The sequence below is a fragment of the Pleurodeles waltl genome, chromosome 6, assembly GCF_031143425.1.
Source record: "Pleurodeles waltl isolate 20211129_DDA chromosome 6, aPleWal1.hap1.20221129, whole genome shotgun sequence".
In the NCBI taxonomy this organism is placed as follows: domain Eukaryota; kingdom Metazoa; phylum Chordata; class Amphibia; order Caudata; family Salamandridae; genus Pleurodeles; species Pleurodeles waltl.
In genome coordinates, this window is record NC_090445.1 from 343,279,525 (window position 1) to 343,307,342 (window position 27,818).

At 48.2% G+C, this 27,818-nt stretch overlaps 1 protein-coding gene across 2 annotated transcripts in view; it reads left to right on the forward strand.

Annotated features, from left to right (window-relative positions):
• Window positions 1–27,818, forward strand: part of RBM23 (RNA binding motif protein 23) — a 454,647-nt gene that overhangs the window by 267,163 nt on the left and 159,666 nt on the right. For both annotated transcript variants that reach the window (XM_069238236.1, XM_069238237.1), the window contains exon 10: window positions 23,099–23,164. In XM_069238236.1, the coding sequence (XP_069094337.1) occupies window positions 23,099–23,164 (66 nt within the window). The remainder of the gene's footprint in view (window positions 1–23,098; window positions 23,165–27,818) is intronic.

Consider the following 27,818-nt stretch of genomic DNA (forward strand, 5'->3'; position numbering starts at 1 on the left):
CCTCAGAGTGACAAAGGCACTCTCCCCATGGGGCCAGCAACATGTCTCGGTTTGTGGCAGGCTGCTAAAACTAGTCAGCCTACACAGATAGTCGGTTAAGTTTCAGGGGGCACCTCTAAGGTGCCCTCTGTGGTGTATTTTACAATAAAATGTACACTGGCATCAGTGTGCATTTATTGTGCTGAGAAGTTTGATACCAAACTTCCCAGTTTTCAGTGTAGCCATTATGGTGCTGTGGAGTTCGTGTTTGACAGACTCCCAGACCATATACTCTTATGGCTACCCTGCACTTACAATGTCTAAGGTTTTGTTTAGACACTGTAGGGGTACCATGCTCATGCACTGGTACCCTCACCTATGGTATAGTGCACCCTGCCTTAGGGCTGTAAGGCCTGCTAGAGGGGTGTCTTACCTATACTGCATAGGCAGTGAGAGGCTGGCATGGCACCCTGAGGGGAGTGCCATGTCGACTTACTCGTTTTGTCCTCACTAGCACACACAAGCTGGTAAGCAGTGTGTCTGTGCTGAGTGAGAGGTCTCCAGGGTGGCATAAGACATGCTGCAGCCCTTAGAGACCTTCCTTGGCATCAGGGCCCTTGGTACTAGAAGTACCAGTTACAAGGGACTTATCTGGATGCCAGGGTCTGCCAATTGTGGATACAAAAGTACAGGTTAGGGAAAGAACACTGGTGCTGGGGCCTGGTTAGCAGGCCTCAGCACACTTTCAATTGTAAACATAGCATCAGCAAAGGCAAAAAGTCAGGGGGCAACCATGCCAAGGAGGCATTTCCTTACATACAACATAGCTCTTTATTTAGAGTTCCTGTCAGTAAAGCTTTCATGGAAGGTTTAAAACGTATCATTCCACCCAGAACACCACCAGTTCCTTCTTGGAATTTAAGTATAGTGCTTACACGACTTATGGGACCACTATTTGAGCCTATGCACTCATGCCAAATTCAGTTTCTAACATGGAAAGTTGCCTTTCTAGTGGCAATTACTTCTTCAAGAAGAGTAAGTGAAATCCAAGCCTTTACTCTTGAAGAACCTTTCTTCCAATTACACAAGCATAAAGTTGTGCTAAGAACAAACCCAATATTTCTTCCAAAAGTGGTATCGCCATTTCATATAAATCAAACAGTGGAACTGCCAGTCTTCTTCCTGCAGCCAGATTTTGTGGCAGAAAGAGCTCTATATACATTAGACGTCAAAAGAGCTTTAATGTACTACATAGATAGAACTAAACCGTTTAGAAAAACTAAACAACTATTTGTCGCCTTCAAAAAACATCATACAGGCAATCCCATATCAAAACAAGGTTTAGCAAGATGGATTGTAAGATGCATCCAAACATGCTATATTAAAGCAAAAAGGCAGCTTTTAGTTACTCCTAAAGCACATTCTACAAGGAAAAAAGGTGCAACAATGGCTTTTTTAGGGAATATACCAATGGCTGAAATATGTAAAGCAGCCACATGGTCAACACCACATACATTCACCGAACACTACTGCGTAGACATATTATTACAACAACAAGCCACAGTTGGCCAAGCTGTACTAAGAACATTATTTCAAACAACTTCAACTCCTACAGGATAACCACCGCTCATTTATGGGTGGACTAACTGCTTTGTGGTCTATGCACAGCATGTGTATCTGCAGCTACACATGCCATCAAACGGAAAATGTTACTTACCCAGTGTACATCTGTTTGTGGCATGTTCTGCTGCGTATTCACATGCACCCTCCCTCCTCCACGGAAGCCTGTAGTTGTTTAAGTTACACACATTTGTACATATGTGTATACATTTACATTAGCATGGACATCTCTTACTTTTTACCTATATACTCTACCACTCCTTCCTTTACCATCTGCGGGAAAACAATCGAACAATGGAGTCGATGCCCATCCGCAATGGAACCGAAGAGGAGTCGTCACTCAGTCCCGTGACTCGAAAAGACTTCTTTGAAGAAAAACAACTTGTAACACTCCGAGCCCAACACTAGATGGCAGGAACAGTGCACAGCATGTGAATCTGCAGCGGAACATGCCACGAACAGATGTACACTGGGTAAGTGACATTTTCCGTTTGATGGCATGTGTAGCTGCAGATACACATGCTGTGCATTATCCTGCCATCTAGTGTTGGGCTCGGAGTGTTAAAAGTTGTTTTTCTTCTAAGAAGTCTTTTTGAGTCACGAGACCGAGGGACTCCTCCCTTTCGGCTCCATTGCGCATGGGCGTCAACTCCATCTTAGATTGTTTTCTTTCCGCCATCGGGGTCGGACGTGTTCCTCTTCGCTCTGTATTTCGAATTGGGAAAGTTAGCTAATTATCGAAAATTCAACGGTATTGTTCGCGCTCGGTACCGGTTTAGTGTTAGTACATCGACACTGATTGTAGAAGTGCTCCGGCGGCCCTTCGGGGCTTCCACTCTTCAGCGGGGCCTGGTCGGCCCGACCGCGTCCATCGTCGAAACTCATGGACCGGACCCCCTTCCGCTTCTGCCCGAATTGCCACGCCAAGTATCCTTATATAGACCAACACTTGGTCTGTAATCTGTGTCTATCACCGGAACACAGGGAGGATACTTGCGAGGCCTGTTGGGCATTTCGATCGAAAAAGACCCTATGCGATCGAAGAGCCAGAAGACTTAAGATGGCGTCGACACCGGCCGAACAGATCGACGTAGAGGAGGAGGAGAGATTCTCCATACAAGAATCGGACTCGGACGACTCCGAAAGTGAGCAACCGACGGCACAGCAAAAAACTGTGAGTAAAACTGCCCCGGCCAAGACTCACTCCAAAATCATAAAGGCCAAGGGGATGCCACCGCCAATTGGCCATGGCTTAACCCGAAAACACGGTGACCAACCATCGGCACCGAAAAAGGCCTCCCAACAGCCGAAGACATCCGACTCTGGTTGCGATACCGGCTCCGAACCATCTCGGCACCGAGAGTTCGACACACCCAAAGTGAAAAAGGTTTCCTCGGAGCCGAAAAAGACTGTTCCGAAACCTTCGGTGTCGAAAAAGGCAGCCTCAGAGCCGAAAATAGGCTCCTACACAGAAGAGCACGGACTTTCCAGCCAAATGCAAGATCACAGATTTGAGCAGGAATTAAGTATGGGAGAGCCAGACCATACTCAAAGGAGGCTGCACATCCAGAAAGAGACTGGTAAAATTCAAACTTTCCTCCAATAAAAAGAAAGCTAGCATTTCAGGAGTCGGAAATGCAGCCAAGGGCAAAGGTGGCAAGAGACAAAACACCACCACCAAGGTTTTCGCCACAGCTTTCTCCACTGCACTCACCACAGCTGTCCCCGGTAACGACACCCCCAATGCAGTCACCAACACACACGGGGATGACACGGGATGACCCGGATGCATGGGACTTATATGATGCACCGGTCTCCGACAACAGTCCCGATTGTTACCCGGTGTAGGAAGTTGGCTCTGTATGTGCTATTTCAAAGTAAGGAATAGCATGCACAGAGTCCAAGGGTTCCCCTTAGAGGTAAAATAGTGGTAGAAATAGATAATACTAATGCTCTATTTTGTGGTAGTGTGGTCGAGCAGTAGGCTTATCCAAGGAGTAGTGTTAAGCATTTGTTGTACATACACATAGACAATAAATGAGGTACACACACTCAGAGACAAATCCAGCCAATAGGTTTTGTATAGAAAAATATATTTTCTTAGTTTATTTTAAGAACCACAGGTTCAAATTTAACATGTAATATCTTGTTTGAAAGGTATTGCAGGTAAGTACATTAGGAACTTTGAATCATTTCAATTGCATGTATACTTTTCAAGTTATTCACAAATAGCTATTTCAAAAGTGGACACTTAGTGCAATTTTCACAGTTCCTGGGGGAGGTAAGTTTTTGTTAGTTTTACCAGGTAAGTAAGACACTTACAGGGTTCAGTTCTTGGTCCAAGGTAGCCCACCGTTGGGGGTTCAGAGCAACCCCAAAGTCACCACACCAGCAGCTCCGGGCCGGTCAGGTGCAGAGTTCAAAGTGGTGCCCAAAACGCATAGGCTAGAATGGAGAGAAGGGGGCGCCCCGGTTCCGGTCTGCTTGCAGGTAAGTACCCGCGTCTTCGGAGGGCAGACCAGGGGGGTTTTGTAGGGCACCGAGGGGACACAAGCTCACACAGAAATTTCACCCTCAGCAGCGCGGGGGCGGCCGGGTGCAGTGTAGAAACAAGCGTCGGGTTTTCAGTGTTAGTCTATGAGAGATCAACGGATCTCTTCAGCGCTGCAGGCAGGCAAGGGGGGGCTTCCTCGGGGAAACCTCCACTTGGGCAAGGGAGAGGGACTCCTGGGGGTCACTTCTCCAGTGAAAGTCCGGTCCTTCAGGTCCTGGGGGCTGCGGGTGCAGGGTCGTTTCCAGGCGTCTGGACTTAGGTTTCAGAGAGTCGCGGTCAGGGGAAGCCTCGGGATTCCCTCTGCAGGCGGCGCTGTGGGGGCTCAGGGGGGACAGGTTTTGGTACTCACAGTCGTAGAGTAGTCCGGGGGTCCTCCCTGAGGTGTTGGTTCTCCACCAGCCGAGTCGGGGTCGCCGGGTGCAGTGTTGCAAGTCTCACGCTTCTTGCGGGGAGATTGCAGGGTCTTTAAAGCTGCTCCTTGAAACAAAGTTGCAGTCTTTTTGGAGCAGGTCCGCTGTCCTCGGGAGTTTCTTGTCTTTTTCGAAGCAGGGCAGTCCTCAGAGGATTCAGAGGTCGCTGGTCCCTTGGAAGGCGTCGCTGGAGCAGAGTTCTTTGGAAGGCAGGAGACAGGCCGGTGAGTTTCTGGAGCCAAGGCAGTTGTTGTCTTCTGGTCTTCCTCTGCAGGGGTTTTCAGCTGGGCCGTCCTTCTTCTTGTTGTTGCAGGAATCTAGTTTCTAGGTTCAGGGAGAGCCCTTAAATACTAAATTTAAGGGCGTGTTTAGGTCTGGGGGGTTAGTAGCCAATGGCTACTAGCCCTGAGGGTGGGTACACCCTCTTTGTGCCCCCTCCCAAGGGGAGGGGGTCACATCCCTAATCCTATTGGGGGAATCCTCCTTCTACAAGATGGAGGATTTCTAAAAGTCAGAGTCACCTCAGCTCAGGACACCTTAGGGGCTGTCCTGACTGGCCAGTGACTCCTCCTTGTTTTTCTCATTATCTCTCCTGGACTTGCCGCCAAAAGTGGGGGCTGGGTCCAGGAGGCGGGCATCTCCACTAGCTGGAGTGCCCTGGGGCATTGTAACACGAAGCTTGAGCCTTTGAAGCTCACTGCTAGGTGTTACAGTTCCTGCAGGGGGGAGGTGTGAAGCACCTCCACCCAGAGCAGGCTTTGTTTCTGTCCTCAGAGAGCACAAAGGCTCTCACCGCATGAGGTCAGACACTCGTCTCTCAGCAGCAGGCTGGCACAGACCAGTCAGTCCTGCACTGAACAATTGGGTAAAATACAGGGGGTATCTCTAAGATGCCCTCTGTGTGCATTTTTTAATAAATCCAACACTGGCATCAGTGTGGGTTTATTATTCTGAGAAGTTTGATACTAAACTTCCCAGTATTCAGTGTAGCCATTATGGAGCTGTGGAGTTCGTTTTTGACAGACTCCCAGCCCATATACTCTTATGGCTACCCTGCACTTACAATGTCTAAGGTTTTGCTTAGACACTGTAGGGGCATAGTGCTCATGCACATATGCCTTCACCTGTGGTATAGTGCACCCTGCCTTAGGGCTGTAAGGCCTACTAGAGGGGTGACTTACCTATGCCACAGGCAGTGGGTGGTTGGCATGGCACCCTGAGGGGAGTGCCATGTCGACTTAGTCATTTTCTCCCCATCAGCACACACAAGCTGGCAAGCAGTGTGTCTGTGCTGAGTGAGGGGTCCCTAGGGTGGCATAAGACATGCTGCAGCCCTTAGAGACCTTCCCTGGCATCAGGGCCCTTGGTACCAGGGGTACCAGTTACAAGGGACTTACCTAGGTGCCAGGGTTGTGCCAATTGTGGAAACAATGGTACATTTTAGGTGAAAGAACACTGGTGCTGGGGCCTGGTTAGCAGGGTCCCAGCACACTTCGCAGTCAAGTCAGCATCAGTATCAGGCAAAAAGTGGGGGGTAACTGCAACAGGGAGCCATTTCTTTACACAAGCCCCCCCCAGCCCACAGGCCAGGAGACTCAGCCAAAGCTGGAAGAGTCTCCCTAGTCTGTCAGGCGAGGAAGAGTAGAGGAAATAGGCTGGTTTGTTGCAGGGCCTACTCTGCCTTACATCCTCCTGTTCAGGTCATTCCCTCTGGGGAACTGACCCACTTCCACAGTGATAGGACCTAGTCTGAACTGCCTCTTGTCTGTGCTTTTTATGTCTTTACCCATTCTCTCTATTTTGAGGTCAGAGGTATCCACCTCTGCTAATCTTATCTTAGCCAGGGTCACCCCTAGCTTACCCAAAGAGGTTACCCAGAGCTGGAGTAACCCCACCATGACCAACAGGGTCAGGGGGCCTAACTTGTTATTTGGCATGGGGTCAGACCACCATGCCAAGGATAGTGCAGCCATAAAGGCTAACACCCAGCAGAGGCCACTGACAGCTGTCAGTGCCCAGAACCACACCTTTAGCTCTTCACCTACAAGGGAAGGGGCTAAGTTACAGGCTTCTTTGGGTTCAGGGTGCCTGTCTGCTGTATTAGAGTGGGGGGTTACCACATCTTGTAGTAAACACCCTTCTTCCACTCTTTCTACTGTTAGCTGAGGAGCCACCCACTCAGGCTTAACAGTTGCCTGACTAGCCAGGACTTCTTGTGGGTCAGGTTGGACTTTATCAGAGCCACTTTTGGAGTTCTCCTCTACTGGAGCAGAATCTCATTGGCTTGCTGGAACCTTGGCTAAAGGTTGTCCAACTTTCCTACTCTGTTTCCTTTTCTTTTTCTTCTGGGGCCTACTTGCATTTACTGCAGAGGCAGGCACTCCAGAATCCTTGGGAGAGGACTGGCACTGGACCAGTTCTTCTCGTAGGCTCTGACTAACTTCTGGGTAGTCATTTCCAAGGAGACAATCAAGGGGGAGGTCTGTACTGACTACCACCCTTCTCCAGCTAAAAGTTCCACCCACTTATATGGGCACAAAAGCCACAGGCCTATTAGTGACCCTGTCTGGGCTAACTCTTACTCTGGCCATCTCACCTGGGATGTACTGGTTTGAGAACACCAGCCTGTCATGCACAATAGTGTGACTGGCACAAGTGTCTCTCAGGGCAGTGGCTGGGATTCCATTCACCTGTAGGTGGTGGAAGTGTCTACTTCCCTCTGGAATCTCCAACTCACCTGTTGGGCCCTTTTTCCAGTTGAAGGCTATGAAGACCTCCTCATCTGAGGAGTCATCTCCAATGGCTACACTGGTTACCCCTGGGATTTTGCTAGGGGGTTTGTTTTTGGGACAAGAAGTGTCCTTGGTGTGGTGCCCTGTCTGTTTACAGTTATGGCACCATGCCTTAGTGGCATCCCAGCTCTTACCCTGGTACCCACCTTTGTTTTGGGTTTTGTCTCTGGGCCCACCCACCTGGTCTGGTTTTTGGGGGCCTACAGGGGACTCTTTTTCTTTGTTTCTAGTGTCACCCACTTTCTCCTGGGGAGGCTTTGTAACCCCTTTCTTTTGGTCACCCCCAGTGGAAGTTTTGGTTACCCTAGTCTTGACCCAGTGGTCTGCCTTCTTTCCCAATTCTTGGGGAGAAATTGGACCTAGGTCTACCAGATACTGATGCAACTTTTCATTGAAGCAGTTACATAAAATGTGTTCTTTCATAAACAAATTATAAAGCCCAACATAGTCATGCACTTCATTTCCAGTTACCCAACCGTCCAGTGTTTTCACTGAGTAGTCAACGTAATCAACCCAGGTCTGGCTCGAGGATTTTTGAGCCCCCCTGAATCTAATCCTATACTCCTCAGTGGAGAATCCAAAGCCCTCAATCAGGGTACCCTTCATGAGGTCATAAGATTCTGCATCTTTTCCAGAGAGTGTGAGGAGTCTATCCCTACACTTTCCTGTGAACATTTCCCAAAGGAGAGCACCCCAGTGAGATTTGTTCACTTTTCTGGTTACACAAGCCCTCTCAAAAGCTGTGAACCATTTGGTGATGTCATCACCATCTTCATATTTTGTTACAATCCCTTTGGGGATTTTCAACATGTCAGGAGAATCTCTGACCCTATTTATGTTGCTGCCACCATTGATGGGTCCTAGGCCCATCTCTTGTCTTTCCCTTTCTATGGCTAGGATCTGTCTTTCCAAAGCCAATCTTTTGGCCATCCTGGCTAGCTGGATGTCCTCTTCACTGGAGTTATCCTCAGTGATTTCAGAGAGGTTGGTCCCTCCTGTGAGGGAACCAGCATCTCTGACTATTATGTTTGGAGACAGGGCTTGAGAGGCCCTGTTCTCCCTAGTTAGGACTGGTAGGGGGGAATTTTCCTCCAAGTCACTATCTTCATCCTCTGTGTTGCCATCCTCAGAGGGGTTGGCCTTTTTAAACTCTGCCAACAGCTCCTGGAGCTGTAGTTTGGAAGGTCTGGGGCCCATTGTTATTTTCTTTATTTTACAGAGTGACCTTAGCTCCCTCATCTTAAGATGGAGGTAAGGTGTGGTGTCGAGTTCCACCACATTCACATCTGTACTAGACATTATGCTTCTAAAAGTTGGAATACTTTTTAAGAATCTAAAACTAGTTCTAGAATCTAATTCAAACTTTCACAAAACTTTTAAACTCTAAAAGGAAATGCTAAACAGGGACTAACACAAGGCCCTAGCAGGACTTTTAAGAATTTAGAAAAATTTCAAATTGTAAAAATCAATTTCTAATGACAATTTTTGGAATTTGTCGTGTGATCAGGTATTGGCTGAGTAGTCCAGCAAATGCAAAGTCTTGTACCCCACCGCTGATCCACCAATGTAGGAAGTTGGCTCTGTATGTGCTATTTCAAAGTAAGGAATAGCATGCACAGAGTCCAAGGGTTCCCCTTAGAGGTAAAATAGTGGTAAAAATAGATAATACTAATGCTCTATTTTGTGGTAGTGTGGTCGAGCAATAGGCTTATCCAAGGAGTAGTGTTAAGCATTTGTTGTAGATACACATAGACAATAAATGAGGTACACACACTCAGAGACAAATCCAGCCAATAGGTTTTTATATAGAAAAATATATTTTCTTAGTTTATTTTAAGAACCACAGGTTCAAATTCTACATGTAATATCTCATTCGAAAGGTATTGCAGGTAAGTACTTTAGGAACTTCAAATCATCAAAATTGCATGTATACTTTTCAAGTTATTCACAAATAGCTGTTTTAAAAGTGGACACTTAGTGCAATTTTCACAGTTCCTAGGGGAGGTAAGTATTTGTTAGGTTAACCAGGTAAGTAAGACACTTACAGGGCTTAGTTCTTGGTCCAAGGTAGCCCACCGTTGGGGGTTCAGAGCAACCCCAAAGTCACCACACCAGCAGCTCAGGGCCGGTCAGGTGCAGAGTTCAAAGTGGTGCCCAAAACGCATAGGCTAGAATGGAGAGAAGGGGGTGCTCCGGTTCCGGTCTGCTTGCAGGTAAGTACCCGCGTCTTCGGAGGGCAGACCAGGGGGGTTTTGTAGGGCACCGGGGGGGACACAAATCCACACAGAAATTTCACCCTCAGCGGCGCGGGGGCGGCCGGGTGCAGTGTAGAAACAAGCGTCGGGTTCGCAATGTTAGTCTATGAGAGATCTCGGGATCTCTTCAGCGCTGCAGGCAGGCAAGGGGGGGATTCCTCGGGGAAACCTCCACTTGGGCAAGGGAGAGGGACTCCTGGGGGTCACTTCTCCAGTGAAAGTCCGGTCCTTCAGGTCCTGGGGGCTGCGGGTGCAGGGTCTCTCCCAGGCGTCGGGACTTTAGGTTCAAAGAGTCGCGGTCAGGGGAAGCCTCGGGATTCCCTCTGCAGGCGGCGCTGTGGGGGCTCAGGGGGGACAGGTTTTTGTACTCACAGTCTTAGAGTAGTCCTGGGGTCCCTCCTGAGGTGTTGGATCGCCACCAGCCGAGTCGGGGTCGCCGGGTGCAGTGTTGCAAGTCTCACGCTTCTTGCGGGGAGCTTGCAGGGTTCTTTAAAGCTGCTGGAAACAAAGTTGCAGCGTTTCTTGGAGCAGGTCCGCTGTCCTCGGGAGTTTCTTGTCTTTTCGAAGCAGGGGCAGTCCTCAGAGGATGTCGAGGTCGCTGGTCCCTTCGGAAGGCGTCGCTGGAGCAGGATCTTTGGAAGGCAGGAGACAGGCCGGTGAGTTTCTGGGGCCAAGGCAGTTGTCGTCTTCTGGTCTTCCGCTGCAGGGGTTTTCAGCTGGGCAGTCCTTCTTCTTGTAGTTGCAGGAATCTAATTTTCTAGGGTTCAGGGTAGCCCTTAAATACTAAATTTAAGGGCGTGTTTAGGTCTGGGGGGTTAGTAGCCAATGGCTACTAGCCCTGAGGGTGGGTACACCCTCTTTGTGCCTCCTCCCAAGGGGAGGGGGTCACAATCCTAACCCTATTGGGGGAATCCTCCATCTGCAAGATGGAGGATTTCTAAAAGTTAGAGTCACCTCAGCTCAGGACACCTTAGGGGCTGTCCTGACTGGCCAGTGACTCCTCCTTGTTTTTCTCATTATTTTCTCCGGCCTTGCCGCCAAAAGTGGGGCCTGGCCGGAGGGGGCGGGCAACTCCACTAGCTGGAGTGTCCTGCTGGGTTGGCACAAAGGAGGTGAGCCTTTGAGGCTCACCGCCAGGTGTGACAATTCCTGCCTGGGAGAGGTGTTAGCATCTCCACCCAGTGCAGGCTTTGTTACTGGCCTCAGAGTGACAAAGGCACTCTCCCCATGGGGCCAGCAACATGTCTCGGTTTGTGGCAGGCTGCTAAAACTAGTCAGCCTACACAGATAGTCGGTTAAGTTTCAGGGGGCACCTCTAAGGTGCCCTCTGTGGTGTATTTTTCAATAAAATGTACACTGGCATCAGTGTGCATTTATTGTGCTGAGAAGTTTGATACCAAACTTCCCAGTTTTCAGTGTAGCCATTATGGTGCTGTGGAGTTCGTGTTTGACAAACTCCCAGACCATATACTCTTATGGCTACCCTGCACTTACAATGTCTAAGGTTTTGTTTAGACACTGTAGGGGTACCATGCTCATGCACTGGTACCCTCACCTATGGTATAGTGCACCCTGCCTTAGGGCTGTAAGGCCTGCTAGAGGGGTGTCTTACCTATACTGCATAGGCAGTGAGAGGCTGGCATGGCACCCTGAGGGGAGTGCCATGTCGACTTACTCGTTTTGTCCTCACTAGCACACACAAGCTGGCAAGCAGGGTGTCTGTGCTGAGTGAGAGGTCTCCAGGGTGGCATAAGACATGCTGCAGCCCTTAGAGACCTTCCTTGGCATCAGGGCCCTTGGTACTAGAAGTACCAGTTACAAGGGACTTATCTGGATGCCAGGGTCTGCCAATTGTGGATACAAAAGTACAGGTTAGGGAAAGAACACTGGTGCTGGGGCCTGGTTAGCAGGCCTCAGCACACTTTCAATTGTAAACATAGCATCAGCAAAGGCAAAAAGTCAGGGGGCAACCATGCCAAGGAGGCATTTCCTTACACTAGCCTTCACCCAGTGGTCTGCCTTCTTTCCCAATTCTTGGGGAGAAATTGTACCTAGGTCAACCAGATGCTGATGGAGTTTATCATTGAAACAATTACTTAAAAGGTGTTCCTTCATAAATAAATTATACAGCTCTTCATAATCATTTGCACCACTGCCATTAATCCAACCATCCAGTGTTTTGACTGAGAAGTCAACAAAATCAACCCAGGTCTGGCTCGAGGATTTTTGAGCCCCCCTGAACCTAATCCTGTACTCCTCAGTTAAGAATCCAAAGCCTTCAATCAGGGTAGCCTTCATGAGGTCATAGGATTCTGCATCTTTTCCAGAGAGTGTGAGGAGTCTATCCCTACACTTTCCAGTGAACATTTCCAAAAGGAGAGCATACCAGTGAGATCTGTTTACTTTTCTGGTTGCACAAGCCCTCTCAAAAGCTTTGAACCATTTGGTGATACCATCACCATCTTCATATTTAGTTACAATCCCTTTGGGGATTTTCAACATGTCAGGAGAATCTCTGACCCTATTTATGTTGCTGCCACCATTGATGGGTCCTAGGCCCATCTCTTGTCTTTCCCTTTCTATGGCTAGGAGCTGTCTCTCCAAAGCCAATCTTTTGGCCATCCTGGCTAGCACTAGGTCATCTTCATTGAGGCTTCCCTCAATGCTTCCATAGTTGCTGGAGTCCCCTGTGGGAGAAGCAGCATCTCTATCACTTTTGGAGTCAGGGTTTGAGCAACCCTGGTCTCCCTAACTAGGACAGGAGGGGTGGGGGGCCAGATTATCCTCCTGGCCACTAGCTTCCCCCTCTGTAAGGTTGTCTTCAGAGGGGTGGTCTCTAGCAAACTCTGCCAAAAGCTCCTGGAGCTGTACTTTGGTAGGGTTTGATCCAGTTTTTATCCTTTTTATTTTACAGAGAGTCCTTAACTCTGACATCCTAAGATGCAGGTAGGGGGTGAGGTTGAGTTCCACCACCATCCCATCTGTACTAGACATTATTTCTCTAAAAGTTGGGATACTTTTTAAGAACCTAAAACTATCTCTAGAACTTAATCCAAACTTTTACAAAACGTTTAAACTCTAAAAGAAATGCTAACCGGGTCTAACACATATCCCTAGCAGGACTTTTAAAAATTTAGAAAAATAGCTCAATTTGCAAAAATCCGTTTCTAATGACAATTTTGGGAATTTAGTCGTGTGATCAGGTATTGGCTGAGTAGTCCAGCAAATGCCAAGTCTGAGACCCCACCGCTGATCCACCAAAGTAGGAAGTTGGCTCTGTATATACTATTTCAAAGTAAGAAATAGTGTGCACATAGTTCAAGGGTTCCCCTTAGAGGTAAGATGGTGGCAAAAAGAGAGAGAGCATTAGAATTATTTTGTGGTAGTGTGGTCGAGCAGTAGGCTTATCAAAGGTAGTGTTAAGCATTTGTTGTACACACACAGGCAATAAATGAGGAACACACACTCAAAGACAATTCCTGGCCAGTAGGTTTTTATATAGAAAAATATATTTTCTTAGTTTATTTTAAGAACCACAGGTTCAGGATTTACAAGTAATACTTCAAATGGAAGGTATTTCACTTAGGTACTCTAGGAACTTTGAATAATCACAATATTATGTACAGTCTTTGTAAAAATGGCAATAAGCTATTTTAAAGGTGGACACAGTGGAAAAATCAACAGTTTCTGGGGGAGGTAAGTAAAAGTTAGTTTTGCAGGTAAGTAAAACACTTACAAGTCTCAAAGTTAGGTCCAAGGTAGCCGACCGTTGGGAGTTCAAGGCAACCCCAAAGTTACCACACCTGCAGCTCAGGGCCGTTCAGGTGCAGAGGTCAAAGAGGTGCCCAAAACACATAGGCGCCTATGGGGAACAGGGGTGCCCCGGTTCCAGTCTGCCAGCAGGTAAGTACCCGTGTCCTCTGGGGGCAGACCAGGGGGGTTTTGTGGGGCAACTGGGGGGACACAAGCAGGCACAGAAAGTACACCCTCAGCGGCACAGGGGCTGCCGGGTGCAGAGTGCAAACAGGCGTCGGGTTTTAGATTGGAAGTAATGGGGAGACCCGGGGGTCTCTTCAACGATGCAGGCAGGCACAGGGGGTGCTCCTCGGGGTAGCTACCATCTGGGGTAGGCAGAGGGTCGTCTGGGGGTCGCTCCTGCACTGGAGTTCGATTCCTTCAGGTCCTGGGGCTGCGGGTGCAGTGTTGGTTCCAGGCATCGGCTCCCTGGTTACCGGCAGTCGCGGTCAGGGGGAGCCTCTGGATTCTCTCTGGAGGCGTCGCTGTGGGGGCTCGGGGGGGGTCGTCTCTGGTTTCATACTCTTTGCCAGGGAAGGTCTCTAAGGGCTGCAGCATGTCTTATGCCACCCTAGGGACCCCTCACTCAGCACATGCACACTGCTTCACAGCGACACATCCAACAGGGACCAGCGACCCCTGAAGCCTCAGAGGACTGCCCTGCACCCAAGGACCAAGAAACTCCAGTGAACAGTGGCCCTGTTCAAAAACCTGCAACTTCCTTGCAACAAAGAAACAACTATAAAGACTTCACGTTTCCCGCCCGAAGTGTGAGACTTCACACTCTGCACCCGACGCCCCCGGCTCGACCTGCAGAAATCCAACACCTCAGGGAGGACTCCCCGGCTACTGCGAGCCCGTAAGTAACCAGAGACGACCCCCCCCGAGCCCCCACAGTGACGCCTGCAGAGAGAATCCGGAGGCTCCCCCTGACCGCGACTGCCTGTAACAAGGGACCCGACCCCTGGAACCAACACTGCACCCGCAGCCCCCAGGACCTGAAGGAACCGAACTTCAGTGCAAGAGTGACCCCCAGGCGACCCTCTGCCTAGCCCAGGTGGTGGCTGTCCCGAGAAGCCCCGTGCCTGCCTGCAACGCTAGAGTGACCCCCGTGTCCCTCCAATGTTTTCAAACTAAAACCCAACGCCTGTTTGCTCACTGCACCCGGCCGCCCCTGTGCCGCTGAGGGTGTACTTTGTGTACCTTTTCGTGTCCCCTCCGGTGCTCTACAAAACCCCCCTGGTCTGCCCCCGAGGACGCAAGTACTTACCTGCTGGCAGACTGGAACTGGAGCACCCCTGTTTTCCATAGGCACCTATGTGTTTTGGGCACCTCTTTGACCTCTGCACCTGAACGGCCCTGAGCTGCTGGTGTGGTAACTTTGGGGTTACCTTGAACCCCCAACGGTGGGCTGCCTATGCCCCAAACTTGAGACTTGTAAGTGTTTTACTTACCTTCAAAACTAACCTTTACTTACCTCCCCCAGGAACTGTTGATTTTTGCACTGTCCACTTTGAAAATAGCTTATTTTTACAAAGACTGTATGTGATATTGCTTTCATTCAAAGTTCCTAAGGTATCTAAGTGAAGTACCTTACATTTAAAGTACTAATTGTAAATCTTGAACCTGTGGTTCTTAAAATAAACTAAGAAAATATATTTTTCAATATAAAAACCTATTAGCCTGGAGTAAGTCTTTGAGTGTGTGTGTTCCTCATTTATTGCCTGTGTGTGTGTACAACAATTGCTTAACACTACCCTCTGATAAGCCTACTGCTCGACCACACTACAACAAAATAGAGCATTAGAATTATCTACTTTTGCCACTATCTTACCTCTAAGGGGAACCCTTTGACTCTGTGTAATCTTCAAAGGAGGAACATTCAAGCAAGAAGCAGACCAAGCAGCCCTAACATTAGTAATTATACTTGTACTGTTGCGAGAAGTATTAACTTTTATGTATGAATTAAAATACTTCTCTCGTAGGGGATTTCCATGTATAGTCATAAGCACTGAATAGTTCTGCGCGCCTGCGGGGACCCCGGAGCACTGTTGTGTAGTATATTCTTAAGTGCAATCATCAGCTCCTTGACAAAAAAGGTCTGTGAAAAACACTTAAGAATAACAATGTGCAGCCTATGTGAACAGCTACACAAGCCAAAATTGTTAGAAGAAAAAACAGTTGTAGTGTAAATTTCACGTTTAAACCTCTATTTATTCTATAAATACATAAATAAATACATTCTCATATTTTATTTACACCTCTCATGAGAATAAAACAATGTAGGGCAGTGTAGCCCATAGGCTGCCATTATACAGAATGAAAATAGAGCTGTGCCTTTAAGAAAGTAAAGTCTTCCTGTTTCCCATCATGCACAGCAAAAGGCAGTTGCCTCAGTTCTTTTTTCCGGCTCCTGCTGACAGGACCCTGAAGCATTGAGCTCTACCTCACAAAAGCTTTTGTGACAGAAATTCATTGAAATATCTTCTGAATTTCATTTTCACTCGACGTTTTTACCTTTGAGTGATCATTTTCTACTGATTTCTGTTAAATTCTGACAGAATTTGGAGGTTTTTTCTAGTTAGAAATGCCTTCACTTTTTGATAAATGTCCTTCTTGTGGAAGAAAGAAGGCTAAAACAGATCCACATAGGGTCTGTATAATTTGTCTTCCATCCAGCCACAAACCGGAGTCGTGTGACATTTGTAAAACCTTCTCTAGAAGAACCCTTCGTGATAGAGAGAAGATCCGACTTCAGGCGAGAGAGGACAGGAAAAAAAGTGGCCATTCCACTACAGAGCGAGGAGAAGGTCAGACTTCTACCAGGGCTCAACCTGTTTCCTCCATGACTCCTTCCAGACCTGCTGAAAAACGACATAGATCTCCGACGACGTCGAGAGCGTCGACATCGAAGCAGGGAACGGCGCCAACATGTTCGCCGTCGAGGAGTGCTTCGCCGGCGAGAAAAAGGCATCGTTCGCCGTCGACAGCTATTTCGCCGTCGAGGCGGCGAAGACACCCGACGTCGAGAGGATCTGGGTCGCCGTCGACACGGCGAACACAGTCAACGTCAAGGAGATCCGAGTCGGGCTCGCCGTCGACACAGCGAGGGAGATCGCCGTCCAGAGAGAGTGTTCGCCGTCGGAGGCGTTCACCGTCACTGCACCGACGTCGAGGTTCGTCGTCGAGAGGTTCTCAGCGGCGAGACGAGTCGACGTCTAGAGGCACTCGCCGTCACCGCAGTTCGACGTCGAGGAGTGCTTCGACGTCGAGAAGACCATCTAAGAGGCCTAGAAGGGTTTATACAACCTCGGAATCCTCTGCCTCGCTTATCCTACTTCCAGCATCGCCACAGCTCTCGCAAAGGCAGTCGCCGTTACCACAGACGCCGGTAACACCTACGGCTCCTCTTCCGGCGCCTCCTCCAGAACCTGTTCCGAGGACTCCAACGCGATCTGCAGGGCGTTCTGGTTATTCCTCGAGGCGTACATCTACCTCTAGGCACCGTCGTCAGGAATCACATCATGGACATTCTTCATCGTCCACACGAGACTACTCTCCAACCTTATCGGACTCCCCGTCCCCAAGAGTGTCTCCCATAGATGATGTCAACACATTTCAGGAGGTCTTAGTAAGAGGGGCAACCAAGCTGAATATCCCGCTAGCAGCTCCGGCCCCATCGACATCAGTGATCTTTGAGACCTTGCATCAAAGGACATCTTCACGACCTTTACTTCCACTGGTTCCGGGTCTTATTGAGCCAGCAATGGACATTTTTCTCACGCCGGCTACAACAAAGTCTGCTCCTTCCAGACTCATTAAAAAGTACCGTCCACCAGAGCAAGATCCTCTATTCTTGAGGTCGGACCCAGTACCAGACTCGGTAGTTATAGTGGCAGCGAAGAAATCGCATTCGACGTCACCGTCTTCCTCTGCTCCCCCAGACAAAGAGAGCAGAAAGATCGATGCTGCAGGAAGAAAAGTATGCTCGACGGCATCCATCACCATGAAAGCAGCCAGTGCCACTGCTTTATTAGGGAGATATGATCGATCCCTCTGGGACTCTATACTGCAGTTCGCGGAGCATCTCCCTAGGGACAAAAGGGAAGATTTCCTAGAGGTCGTGAGCGAGGGAGCTATGGTTTCTAACCAGATTATAAGTGCTGCGGCGGATTCTTCAACACTATCCGCACATAACTATGCTCATGGTATAGCGCTCAGGAGACATGCATGGCTGCGGCTTACATCGCTTAAACCCGAAGCACAGCAGAGGATACAGAACCTGCCTTTCTCAGGCTCCACTTTGTTCGGCTCTCATGCCGATGATGAGATGGCCAGAATGAAGTCGGAGCTGGATACCCTGAAAGCGGTAGGCATGGAGCGACCTAAGGAACAGCGAAAAGGATTCCGCCCATATCAAAGAAGACTGTTCACCCACAGGTATCAGGCTCCACATTGGATGTCTTCACGCCCTCAGCAACAGCAGCAGCATCAGAGGGGCTTCTCCAGAAGGTCGACAAGGGGTCGTTCAACACCTCAGACCCAGACACCTCGACAAGCTCCCACGTCTAAGCCCTGAATCTTTGCTTCCCCCTCCTCCGTTACCCACTCCGGTAGGGGGAAGTATCGCAAATCATCTGGACGAGTGGCAACGCATCACAACAGACGCCTGGGTATTGAATATTGTGAGACATGGTTACGCTCTCAGATTCACCAGTTCTCCACCATCTGTTCCACCCAAAACAGCCAACCACCATCTCGAAGCTCTGCAGTTAGAGGTCAATATCCTATTGCAGAAAAGAGCCATAGAACCCGTTCCCATCAGCCAACAAGGGAAGGGGATTTATTCGAGATATTTCCTTGTACCGAAAAAAGACAAACAAGAGTTTCGTCCCATCTTAGATCTGAGGACAGCAAACAAATGGATTCGCAAAGAAAAATTCAGGATGTTAGCCTTACACCAAATTTACCCACATCTACGTCAGGGCGACTGGCTATGTGCGATAGATCTTTGCGACGCTTACTTTCATATCCCAGTAACCAAGAAACACCGAAAATTCCTAAGGTTCACCGTCGGAAAACGCCATTACCAATTTGCAGTTCTACCTTTCGGCCTAAAATCAGCGCCAAGAACTTTTTCCAAATGCATGGCGGTAGTAGCCGCCCACTTGAGGAAACAGCGAATATTCGTCTACCCCTATCTAGACGATTGGCTCATAAAGGCCTCCAGCTGTCTCGAGGCACAGCACCATTTCGAATGGACTCTACAACTGCTACAAAAACTTGGTCTTCAAGTCAATCTTCTGAAATCTACAGCAGCACCTGTTCAGAGGTTGCATTACTTAGGGGCCATTGTAGATACCAGGCTAGGAAAGGTGTTTCCTTCGGAGGAACGACGGTTATCGATTCTCCAAAAATGCAAACAACTGCAGGAAAGACCTCAAGCCACTGCAAGAATAATAGCTTCTCTACTGGGCTCGATGGCGTCTTGTATCCATCTGGTTCCCAATGCTCGCCTCCATATGAGACCATTGCAGGAAAATCTAGAGGATCAGTGGTGTCAACTGAGGGACGATTGGGAGAACAAAGTCCTTCTTTCTCCTCACACCCTACAATCCCTGAAGTGGTGGTGCTTACCCAGCAATCTCTTGGTGGGGATTCCGTTCCAACAACGGCCTCCATCTCAAACCATCGTAACAGATGCGTCACTGCTCGGATGGGGGGCGCACATGGAACATCTTCGAGTCCAAGGCGAGTGGTCACAGAGAGAGAGTCTCTATCACATCAACCTGCTGGAACTTCGCGCAGTCCACCTTGCGCTCAAAGCCTTCCTTCCCTCTCTGAGAACGGAAACTCTCCTTCTTCAGACAGACAACGTGGCCACTATGTACTACGTGAACAAACAAGGAGGCACCAGGTCCAGAATTTTATCCAGAGAGGCTCAGACAATCTGGCATTGGCTTCTAGCCAGCAACCTGTCGCTAGTGGCAACTCACCTGCCCGGCATCCAGAATGTTCAAGCGGATGCCCTCAGTCGGGTAATGAACGAGAACCACGAATGGGTACTACACGACGACGTCGTTCATTCCATTTTCGCACTCTGGGGTACCCCCTCTACAGACCTATTCGCAACCCCAGAAAACAAAAAATGCCAAAACTTCGCCTCCAGATATTACCATCCAGGGACACTGGGGAATGCCCTGTGGATAAGCTGGTCAGGAGCATTTCTTTACGCCTTTCCACCGCTTCCCCTGATTCCGGCGGTCCTCCAGAAGCTGTCCAATGCTCAGACCAAAATGATCCTAATTGCTCCGGAGTGGCCACGCCAGTGGTGGTTCCCAGACCTTCTTCACCGGTCACTCAAACCACACATCAGGCTACCATATCGTCCGGACCTTCTCACGAAGTTCAGAGGGCAGATATCTCATCCCAACCCCTCATCGTTGAGTTTGGCAGCATGGCTACTGAGCTAGTGCAATATGGACACTTGAACCTACCTCAGGACTGTATGGAAATTCTGAAGGAAGCAAAACGCCCTTCCACACGATCAGCCTATGCAAGCAAGTGGAAGAGATTCTGCATTTGGTGTTTACACAACAACATTGACCCGGTTTCCTGTGGAGAACAATCTATCCTGCCATACCTGTTAAGTTTGGCAAAATCGGATTTACAACTGTCGTCAATAAAAGTTCACTTGGCGGCGATAACGGCATACAGAAAGAGTCCTTCACAAACGTCCTTTTTTCGGATGCCGATTATTAAGGATTTCCTAGAAGGTTTAAAGAAGGTTTTTCCTCCCATTAGAAAGCCTTCTCCTCCATGGGAACTGAACGTTGTCTTATCAGGTCTGATGCTGACGCCATTCGAGCCGATACACAAGGCATCGCTGCAGCATCTCACATGGAAAGCTGCTTTTCTAGTGGCAATCACTTCAGCGCGTAGGGTCAGCGAAATCCAGGCCCTTTGCGCGCAGGAACCCTACACGGTTTTTCATTCTACAAAAGTGGTAATGAGAACTCATCCAAAATTTCTACCTAAGGTAGTCTCCGACTTCCATGTGAACCAAACAATTTCATTACCGACTTTCTTTCAGAATCCAGCTACTCCTGCTGAGAGAACTCTGCACTCTCTGGATGTAAAGAGAGTATTGAAATTTTACTTGGACAGGACAAAAAGCTTACGAAAATCACAACAGCTTTTTATTAACTATGGCCCAATCAGAACAGGTTTGGGCACATCTAAACAATCTTTATCCAGGTGGATTGTTTCATGTATAATGTTATGTTATCAGTTAGCAAACAAATCCCTTGGTGGTAGGCCAAAAGCCCACTCTACCAGAGGGAAAGCAGCTACTGTAGCCTTGATGAGAAATGTCCCTTTGGCAGAAATATGCAAGGCTGCCACTTGGAGGTCGGTCCATACCTTTACTAAGCATTACTGCCTTGATACAGACGCTAGGGCAGATGCTCAGGTTGGACAGGCTTTGCTCAAGAATTTGTTTGCATGATTCATGTTTTTTCTAAGTATTCTTATATCTACTCCACCGCGGTTATGGGGATGGGCTTGCTACTCTATTCAGTGCTTATGACTATACATGGAAATCCCCTACGAGAGAAGGAATGGTTTCTTACCTGTAACTCCAGTTCTCTCGTAGGGGTATTTCCATGATAGTCATAAGCAACCCTCCCTCCTCCCCGGTGGAGTTGACATAGAATATGAATATTATGGAGGTTGGTACTCCAACAAATGTTTTGTTTTTCTTCATGTCAGGTTAATAGCCTCCAAAAAAGAACTGAGGCAACTGCCTTTTGCTGTGCATGATGGGAAACAGGAAGACTTTACTTTCTTAAAGGCACAGCTCTATTTTCATTCTGTATAATGGCAGCCTATGGGCTACACTGCCGTACATTGTTTTATTCTCATGAGAGGTGTAAATAAAATATGAGAATTTATTTATTTATGTATTTATAGAATAAATAGAGGCTTAAACGTGAAATTTACACTACAACTGTTTTTTCTTCTAACAATTTTGGCTTGTGTAGCTGTTCACATAGGCTGCACATTGTTATTCTTAAGTGTTTTTCACAGACCTTTTTTGTCAAGGAGCTGATGATTGCACTTAAGAATATTCTACACAACAGTGCTCCGGGGTCCCCGCAGGCGCGCGGAACTATTCAGTGCTGATGACTATCATGGAAATACCCCTACGAGAGAACTGGAGTTACAGGTAAGAAACCATTCCTTTTCTTTGTCCAACCCAGTAGTTTAATTAGGTAATCAGTCATTTCTCTTTTGGATGATTGTTGAGTTCTGAGCTTGTGCACTCCCTCACTAGCGCACTGAGAAGCTGCGACTGCTCCGTCGCTACCACTGAGAGAGAAGTGGTTGTAATGGGCCAAATTTTCAGAGTCGGATTAGGACAGACCCTGGGAGGTAAACGACCCCAGCCTCCATGGCGAAGGCCTAGTTATCTCTGCTTCTAGCCTCACTGAGTGGCTCTGCAGTTGCTGATTAACTAAAGAGATCAATTGTTATGCCGTGCATAAATATGGGACAATAAAATGCTTTCATTCCTATTTGCCCTAATGAAAAAATCAAATGATTGAGCCTTTAATTATGCCTCTTCTGTTCTTTTTAAATATGGTAGAAGGGTTATAGTAGCTTCTAGTTTACTTATGGTGATGGTGTTGGTTTGGATTACAAACTCGTAGGCAGGCCTTGGAAAATCTACTTGCCCACTCGCAATGGCTAGTCATATTTTATCAGTACGAGCTATTTTAGGTCCAAAACAGGTGTTCTGTTCAGTCAAAAAGTGAAGAAGCAATAAAGATGTCTTTAAATCTTGTTCTTATCTTGTGACATTGCACTGTGTTCAGAGACTGAGCTCAAATGTCAGTTTGTCTTCTTACAATTAATTTTCCTTCTGACTGCAGAATGTCAAGATTTTATAAGTGAACTGTCTGACCTGTTGTACAAAGAGTATGAAATGAAATGTTGTAGGGTGTCAGGTTTTTCCTAACACACAACATTTAAATAACTAAGTTAAGTGTACAAACATTTCAAAATACATTTTAGAAGTTGATAAAACTCATTTTTTGTAACTGTGATGAAAAGAACATTTTAATAGGATGAAAACAAATAGGAACACTTTACTTGGTGATGTGCAACGGGTAGGTATGTTTTCTGAAACCCAGTTTTCACTGATTATTGTTAATACTCTATCTAGTTGTATCTGTAAAGCTGCAAGTTGGTGAGAAGGATTTTGGACATTTCTTGGAAATTTACTGTCTATAAATGACAGCGTTCCACATCATTAGTAAACTAAGATGCAAGTCATGGATCCCGTGTTCTTTATATGTGAGCTAGATTATTTTTATATAATGAGCAAACGTTCAGTCTATTTAATCAAACATGTTTTTTTGTACAGCAGTAATGCTGAGCTCACATATTTGAAGGTGCACTTATATGTGAGAATGAAGAAAAAGGTGACTCTGTAAACTAAAATATTTGCCTAGGATCACAAAATTTGAGACCAGTTTACGGGTCAAGTACATTACAGTTAGGTCAAGTAGATTATCCAAGTTACTTGACCCGCAGGGCTAGTGACATTTTCATGATTTTTCGAGGTCTGTGAGTGTCTGTTGAACCTTATGGTGCTCTGTCTCTAGGGCCTAATTGTCTCCTTTTCTGCAGATAGAAAACATCCAGCTCATGACGGTACCAGAAACTGGGATCTCGAAGGGGTTCGGTTTCATCACAGTGAGTACCTGAAACCTTTATTTAATTGCCTTGCATATTTAACTTGTCATGTTTCAGAAGTGTGGTGGTAAGTGTGCCACTTCAGTCCTGGGTCCAATGCCGCTTTTGTCTAAACACTATACTGTTCATCATGATAGCAACATTACTTCTCTTTTGTCTCTACCTGCTTTTCTTGAAATCCTTTTTGTGTCTGTATCAGCAAAGACTGCTTTTTATTAAAGAAAGCTCTGCATTTCATCTCCGGACTCCGGACTATCTCACACAATGCAGCAGTGCTTGTCTAGTCGCCATTGGTCATCTTTTTTCCTGGTTAGGCTGGTTCAGCGATTGCTTACAGGTAAGTAAATGTGTTGTTTTCTGGACACTGGAGTCCATTTAGACGTTGGCAACTGGTGCCATGCACTTAGGGTCTCCTCAGGAAGGTCAGGACTCTATTGCCCAGCAGGCACTTCGCGTCCAGCAGCAGTCAAGTGTAGCTGAGCTTTGGAAGAGTGTAGGGTTCCTTAGCTTTTGATGGTCCTCTAGCTTAACAGGAGGCTAGCCAACTAGACCTTCAAGTCCCTTCCATCCTGGCACAAGTGGAACTGTTTTCCATGAGTGGGCACAGTCCTTTTTGCCGGTCCCTCAAGTGCAGCAGGTGCACTCTAGTCTTTGGTGCAGCCTCTTTGCTGGGTCCAAGGAGCAACAGGGCAGCCCTCCTGACTTCGGTCCTGTCCAGTATTGATCTCAGAACTGTCTGGGTTGTGTAGGGCGCTGGCTCTTTGTATAGTGGATGAAAATGAGGTACAATGTACAAAGTGTCCAGGCAAACCCCAGAGGTATCACAGAGGCACAAATGGCATCACAAATGCTCTCTTGTAAGGCACACACTCCTACAGTAAGTGAGATGCATGCTCAATAAAGAAATCTGACACCAGTGTATAAAAAATAACATATACTTTTATATAAACTTTGATAACAGATTCACCGGAATCAGGTGAGTTATTTTCGAGGTAGAGATTTTTTGAGTTTTTAAAGGTTGACCGTACAATTTCTGGGTGTGGTAATGTTATCCTATGGGGGGAAAACATGTTCTGCATTCGGATACTTCACAGGGACTAAAGGACTGTTCTCCTGGACTTAAGGTGAGTATGGGGCAGGGTCCAAGGCCACACCAACAGGCCAACTCTGGAGGCTCTGGGTATAGAGGTGTGTTACGGCACCAGGTATCCTATTCACTACAATGGGAAATCATCTGGTCGGGAAGTTGCTGGGACTGGAAGGTCAGTCCACGGGAACCCACAGGTCGGCTCAACCCTTGAGGTCCTCAGGCACGTGGGGACACCATTAGTCCACTTCCCGTTGGGCTGTGGGGTTCCGGTGCAGTGGTGGCTTCTGGCATTGGGTCTGGTGCTGGAGTTACTCTTGGTTGCTGGGGGGGGGCTGACAGGAAGTCTGTAGGTGTGGGCTGGTTGTCCAGTCTGACCAAACCAGGCCGGGAGACATGGAGACACCCTTGGTTCTCTTCTCCTCACTCTGGGGTGGATGGGTGCAGAGGTGTCCCGAGGCATCAGGTCTTTGTCTCCCGGTCACTAGTGGTTGGAGTGGGGTCTGCAGAAACAGGCTGCAGATGCCGTTGTGAAGTCCACAGTGGACAAACTCAAGGTGGGCTTCATGTCTGAAGACCTGCAGACCACACTGACATCGTTGGCCCACTCCAGCTCGGGCTAGGCGGCTCAGGTGCAGTAGTGCTGTCCAGCATTGGGTTTTGGTGGTCCCCGTAGTTCTTTCTTGGATTTCCTGCAGATGCAGGGAATCAGCTCCTCTGCTCGAAGGGAGATCTTCTTGGCGATTTGTGAAGATCTGGCAGCTCTCTCGCTTTCTTGGAGGTTCCAGCGGCCAGACAGGTCAGTTGTTCGTCGAGGGTCGGGTGCAGCATACAGGCTCGCATGGTTGGCGCCTTGGTTCTTGGGTTCAGCAAGCTTCTTGTCCACTTCTTTTGTGTACAGTGAATATATTAATTCCTGGTATCAGGGGTCCCCTACATTACATGCTCAATTTAGGAGGGTGTTCAAGGGAGTGAAGGATAGTAGCCAATGGGCTACTTACCCTTGGGGTCACCACACCCCCTAGATGACCACTTCCTGAGGGGGGAAGGTGGGGTGGCTTCCTTCTCGGAGGTGAGCGCCAGTTCTGCATATCAAAGACAGTGGATTTCTCTGAAACCTCCTGCTTTTGAATGCAGATTTTGTGGGTAATCCTGTTGGGAAGGGTGTGTTAACACCCCTGCCAGAGCATGCTTTGTTTCTGACCTCCAGAAAGCAAAAGCTCTCACCCTTGGGGGGAGCAGTGGGGGGAGTGAGGGGGGGGGGGGGGGACAGGCAGATGGTGCGTGGTGTTGCTGGGCGGCGGATGGGGGGGGTGTTGCTGGGAGGGTTTGAGGGTACTGGGCGGGAGGGCGATGTCAGATTCTCATCTGTTGGTGGCAGGCTGGCTAGAACTAGTCGGTGAACCAACCAGCAGTTGCTAGATTTTCTAGCAGCACCTCTACGGTGATCTCTGGGTACATATATTAATAAATCCATCACTGGAATCAGTGAGGGTTTATTAAAATGAGGTGTTTGATACCAAACATCCCTTTTTTTCAGTGAAGCCATTATGTAGCCGGGGAACTCATATTTGAAGGAGGCTGGCTCAGTTTATGGTGTACACCTTTGGTGTGGCACCCTATACTGAGTCCAGGAAACCTGAAGTGATAGCAAAAGCTCTCTAGGGTTAGCTGAGACAAGCAGCTGAAGCTTATCCAGTAGGAATATAAAGCACTTGCAATACCACAGCAGTCAGACAGTAACTCCCACACAAGAAAGATCCACACAAGTGTTACAAAACAAAAGGATTGTTTATTACAGCACTAACTACTAGACTAGCAAAAATATCTACACACAATATGTACACCAAATAACAAGCAGAAATAGCATGAAATGTACAGGGCTCTATGGGAAGTGGCAAGGGGCTGGGGAAGAACGAAAACACCAGAGGTAAATATCGCAAGTGTCCCCAGTGACCTGGTGGTTACCTACCCAGTCATCCGATAGACTGACACAGGAAAGTTGCGGTTGGAATTTGTGAGTTTCGGGACCCTTCCCATTGGACCCCAAGGAAACCCAAAGACAGGAAGAAGGTTGGAGAGTGTCCCCACCCAAGGATACCCAGAAGGTAGGAGTACCTACACCAGGGGACCCGAATGCATTGGGGTGAAAGGATGTCGTAAATCCTTGCTGAAGACAATGGAGGCCTCCGTTGTCCATCTGCTGTGGACCAGGCTGAAGGAACCCAAGGACGGATTCTGGACGTAGAAGACCTGAAAAGGAAGGGGACAGAGTCCAGCACCCTCGGAGGTGCCAAGGTGGTGCAGGGGGCAATGCCCACCTTCCTAAAGGTGAAGTTTCTGCAGGCTGGTAGAGGAAAGAGTCCAGGTGCAGGGTCCAGGAGCTGCAGAAGATCCTAGGAGTTGCCTGCAAGCTATCCCACGTCGGTAGCCCGATTGCAGGAGGGTCATTGACCAGTGAGGCCACCAACAAGCACTGGCAAATGCAAGCAGGAGCTGAAGGTGGATTTGCAAGTTTTTAGGGACCAGCAAGGTCCAGGAGGAAGACTCTACCATTGAGGGGTAGTCGGGGCTGGCCCTCAGCACACAGGCCAGCGGAAGTCATTGAAGCCTCCACGAGTGACCCACAGGTGATGGATACCTGGAGTCAGAAGGCAGCCTCAGCAGCAGAAGTACCATGTCTCAGGAGCTGCACAGCGGTGGCTGATCTTCGGATTGCAGAGTACTGGAGGCTGGGGTTTCTTGGTGCTTGAAGATCTCGTGGAGGAAGAGCCAACAGCCCTTGGCAAAAGCAAGTCGTGGTGCCCAGCGGTTTCAGTCCAGGAGCAGGGGTCCACTGTCTTCCAAGTTGGTCAGAAGATAGGCAGGTCCCAGAGGAGGCCATAGAACCACCATCTGTGATGCAGAGCATTTCGATGTCCGTGGGACAACCGACCCCACCAGCCGGTTGACGTCGTCTTAAGGTGCCTGCTGTAAGGAAATGCCTCCTTGGCATGGTTACCCCCTGACTTTTTGCCTTTGCTGATGCTATGTTTTGAATTGGAAGTGTGCTGAGGCCTGCTAACCAGGCCCCAGCACCAGTGTTCTTTCCCTAACCTGTACTTTTGATTCCACAATTGGCACACCCTGGCATCCAGATAAGTCCCTTGTAACTGGTACCACTGGTACCAAGGGCCCTGATGCCAGGGAAGGTCTCTAAGGGCTGCAGCATGTCTTATGCCACCCTGGAGACCCCTCACTCAGCACAGACACACTGCTTGCCAGCTTGTGTGTGCTGGTGAGAACAAAATTAGTAAGTCGACATGGCACTCCCCTCAGGGTGCCATGCCAGCCTCTCACTGCCTATGCAGGTATAGATGAGTCACCCCTCTAGTAGGCCTTACAGCCCTAAGGCAGGGTGCACTATACCATAGGTGAGGGCACCAGTGCATGAGCACTGTGCCCCTACAGTGTCTAAGCAATACCTTAGACATTGTAAGTGCAGGGTAGCCATAAGAGTATATGGTCTGGGAGTCTGTTTTACACGAACTCCACAGCACCATAATGGCTACACTGAAAACTGGGAAG